This window comes from Orycteropus afer, unplaced genomic scaffold (assembly GCF_000298275.1).
Source record: "Orycteropus afer afer isolate SDZICR_OR568_19922 unplaced genomic scaffold, OryAfe1.0 scaffold00617, whole genome shotgun sequence".
NCBI classification, from domain to species: Eukaryota; Metazoa; Chordata; class Mammalia; order Tubulidentata; family Orycteropodidae; genus Orycteropus; species Orycteropus afer.
The window spans coordinates 1381085-1385267 of NW_006922204.1; the positions used below are offsets into that span (position 1 = coordinate 1381085).

General features: G+C 50.9%; 1 protein-coding gene across 1 annotated transcript; it reads right to left on the bottom strand.

The window, feature by feature from the left end:
- Positions 1-208: 208 nt before the first annotated feature.
- LOC103210493 (melanoma-associated antigen B1-like) lies at positions 209-1225 on the bottom strand. The gene has a single exon (XM_007956410.1). It carries the CDS (start codon positions 1223-1225, stop codon positions 209-211), a length of 1017 nt encoding a protein of 338 aa, XP_007954601.1.
- Positions 1226-4183: the final 2958 nt, after the last annotated feature.

Below are 4183 nucleotides of genomic sequence, written 5' to 3' on the forward strand. Positions count from 1 at the left end.
AATGTACCATATAAAGCAAATAAATTTTGTGATAAAGGGACATCTAAAACATAGCCTCCAAAAATACAAGTATGTCTAAATTACTCATGTAGAACAGAAACAAAAGAAGATACACATTTTATTGCCTCCAGCTCAACCTTGACCTCTACTACTTAGAAGGCTGATAGCTCTTTTCAACTACAAAGTGAAGTATCTGTCTAAGACTTCACTACATATGGGAGGAGCTGCTTGACATGGCCTTGGAACTTGCATTGGCCATGCCACGATTTCTAGCCCTGGCTACAACTCTGGCATGGGCTCTCTCTGCCTCATCTCTCAACGCCTCTTCATACAGATCAGGGAAGGCACTGGGCACAGTATCATTGAGCTTGGCCAAAACCTCCAGGACTTTCATCTTGGTGATTTCAGCATGTGCTCTTGGACCCCACAGGAATTCATAGCGTGGAGGATCACTGCTGGGCACCTGCCGGTACTCAAGGTACCCTTCCTGCACCAAATCTTTAGTGAGGAACTTCTTGGGCTCCCCAAAGATTAAGTGCCTCCTCCCAGGACAGATCCCCAACATATTCAGGAATTCCCAGATCTCCTCCTCAGCGACCCGGTTACCTTTCATGAAGATCAGACCCAGGAGGTTCATCAGGAGACCTGTCCTGGGTATCCCCATGTCACCACATAAAGCCCTTCCACTACTGATATCCAGCTGGCTAGTAAGGGCATAGAAGCCACTACTGGGGCCGACTTCCTCCAATTCAAGGCCAAAGACTACCTCTAGGTGCTCAGTGGTTTTCCTCAGGATCTCAGGGAAGTGCTTCTTATACTTTTTGTTGACAATCTTCAACATGTCTGCTTTCCTAATGGGCTCTTTCATTACATACTTCTCCATCAGGAAGTGCACCAACTTGGTCACCTTCCTAGATAAAGGATCTTTGTTGGGGGTTGGCACCTGGGAGGGGCTGGGACTTTCCTCATCTTGGCTCTCAACCCCTCCATCAGATTTTTTGTATAAAAGAGCTGCAGCAGGAGTGGGGATGACTGGGGTTCTCTCAGACTCCTGCCAAATGCTAACAGGGGAGCTTGGGGGACTATCCCCCAAAACAGGAGAGGAAGAGGGGAGCATCCCGTGGTCTTCTTCTGTGGCCTGAGCACCCTGGAGACCCTGGGATTCATCTCGGGCATGCTGGCGTTTCTCACGGGCACGGAGCTTGCTCTTCTGACCACGAGGCATGATGAGTGTCTTGAGAACCCTGCAGAGGGAGTGAGAGTGAGCTTTAGGTCATAGCTTAATAGATCTGTCTGTGGCTTGCTGGGACTGACATCAGATGAAATCACTGGGGCTTTTTCTGTTCTTCAGAAGAAGTTAAGGACCTTTATATCAAGTGTTGGCAGGGCCTGAGTCCCCTTCCCTTTGCTACTCTGATGGTAATATCTTAACCCTTCCTGTAACCCACGAGAAGGAAATGAACGGGAACATCAGCCACCACTCCTGGCAGGGACATCCAGGGCTGACAATGCATGCTGAGGTCCAGTCAGTCCTCAGCCAAGCCCCTGAGTTTGACTCCAAGGAGGAACTAAGTTTCAGCCCTCTGCTGACATGTGACCACTCCCTCCAAACAAAGCTCTCACTTCTCTGTGCTCCACAAGAAGGAACTGAGACACGTGTCTGGCTGACATCTATCCCTGGGCATCCGATGGCTGAGGGATTCGGAAGTGCTCTCATTGTATGAAGTGGGAGATTCCTGCAGTCCTCAGGGTTCTTACCTTGACTTCTGGAATGACCTGGAAATCCTCCCTCTGCTGTCCGAAGACCGCCCTCTTAGACCAAGGCCCCCAACTTCCGGAGACCCCTGAGGATGAAATGAAGGGGCACCACAGACTTGAGTCTGGCTCCGACCCTACCACGGCCAATCCCGGGGAGAGGACTTGGGGAGACCCTGTGTATTAGACTGTAGAGTCTTCTCAGTCATCGCCTAGACTCCATATGTTGCTGTTGTTAGGTGCTGTCCCGCCGGTTCCGACTCATAGACCCCCTCGGCACAATAGAACGAAACACTGCCCGGTCCATATAAAACCAAAACCAAACTCTCTGCCGTCCAGTCGGGTCCGACTCATAGCGACCCCTCCTTGGGTTTCTGAGGCAGTATCACTACAGAAGTAGATTGCCCAACCTTCCTTCCGAGGAGCGGCTGGTGGGTTTGAACCGCCAGCCCTCTGGTTAGCAGTGAGAGAAGCTGCCTTCTTTGAATTGCCTCACTCGTGCCTCCCCTCTCCCTTTAACCAGAGTGGCTGGTGGGTTTAGGGCCTGAGATTTCTCCGTCTACTTGCCTGATACCACTAGCCTCAGACCAAGGCCTTCATCCCCTGGACAATGAGGGCGACGTCAGGGGGTGTTGGGCTTATCAACCAAGCTTGAGGCCTCCCATGGCTGAGGGGCGGGGCGGGGCGGGGTTCTGGGTCTCGTCTGTCCCGAGTGGGAATAGCCCAGCAGTTCTAACTCAGGATACTCACCTTGCGCTGAGAGATCTTGCAGCGCCTTCCTCTGCCGAACAATGGCTGCCTCTTTCACCTCGAGGCTTCACCCTCCTTGCTTCACGAGGGTGACGTCCTCCCGTCATTTCCGGCCACGTCTGCGTGGGCTCTACCATCATTCGCAGCTGGGGCGGGGTTCTGTGGGGTGCCCTCTTTTCCTGGATGTGTGTGGGGGATTGAAGCGGTTCCCACAGAAGTCACGTAGTGGCCTTTTATTGACACCTGGTAGGGCTTGGAACGGCTCCCTCACTGTGCCGACTCAGCTAGCTTCAGAACAAGGCCTTCATTTCCTGCACACCCCTAATCCAAAGTAAGAGGGAGTCTAAGACTAGCAACCAAGGGGGCGCTCTCCCAAGGCCGACAGTAGGGGCCTGAGGTTTAAGGGGGGCGGGAGAAGGGGGCGCTGAGAGGCTGAGCTTCTCAGGAGGCGGATCTCTGAGAGGCTGAGCTTCTCAGAAGGCGGGGCTCTGGGATGAAACCCTCAGTCCGCACTCAGCAGCTTACCTCAATTCCTACTAGGTTCTGGGACCTCTCTGCTGATCTCTGTCCATACCCCATTCCCTGAGACTAAAAACCAGAGACCATTCCTAGAGACTTTTGATGTAGAACTGTGGATACACCTCATCTGGTCATTCCCGTCTGGGGTGCCCGGGGCTGGCTGCCACCCTGGAGGGGCTGGAGGGGTTTGACTATAGAGTCCCTTCTCTTCTGGGGGTGGAGCCCCTCAGTCCTCATCCAGGGACCTCACACTGATTTCTTTCAGGGCCTAAATTTGTCCCTAATCTGACTTCAGTTAATCCCCCCACTCCTAAGACTCTGAAAACCCTAAGCGGAAAGTGAGGGGGAGTCTTACCTGACAGCTATACCTGGGTTTCCTTGGCTGACGTCAGGCCTGTGGTACAAAGATTCAGGAACGTGTCCCTTCCTTTATTGTGTGTGATGCCTGTCATACTAGCTATTCTATTTTACCCCATTCCTTATATTTGATTAAAATAATTATGAAAAAGGCCAGTCCTCATTTCCAAAACAGGTTTCAGATGGTTGTTAGCACAACGTTTCCTGCCACACTGTCTAAACTAACCCAAACATTTATGGTCTCTTACTCCTGTGGTAATGCCACTTGTCCTCTAAGGTGCTGCTTCAGATTCTGCAGTGGGGCAGTCGAAATTTATTGTCACAAGCCACTCTGGGAAGAAGTGAGGGTAGAAATACAATACTTTTCCTCCAATTGATTCTGTTGTTCACCTTTAATTGCAGGATACAGACGTGTTTCAACTTCAGGGCACACTCCTACCTGCACACACTCAGGTGTTCAACATAGACTTAGTGTCCCTTAGAGCTTTCCCATTTGTGTTGTTTTGCGGTTGTTACCGATATTGTTCTTTCTTTATTACTTTTTCCCCACAGGGTTAATTTTGAACATGGGAAACAGCAGCCCGAGATAGGTTGTCATCTTGGCTCTTAGGGGTAAGGCTCTAAATCTGTAAACAATTAAAGAACTATTGCTATCTTTAGTAGTCCCTGGGTGGCACAAAGGGTTCATCATGCTACCACCAACTGAAAGGTTGGCAGTTTGAATGCAGTCGCAGGCACCTCGGAAGAAAGGCCTGGAGATCTGCTTCTAAAAGGTCGCAGCCTCAAAAACTCTATGGAGTAC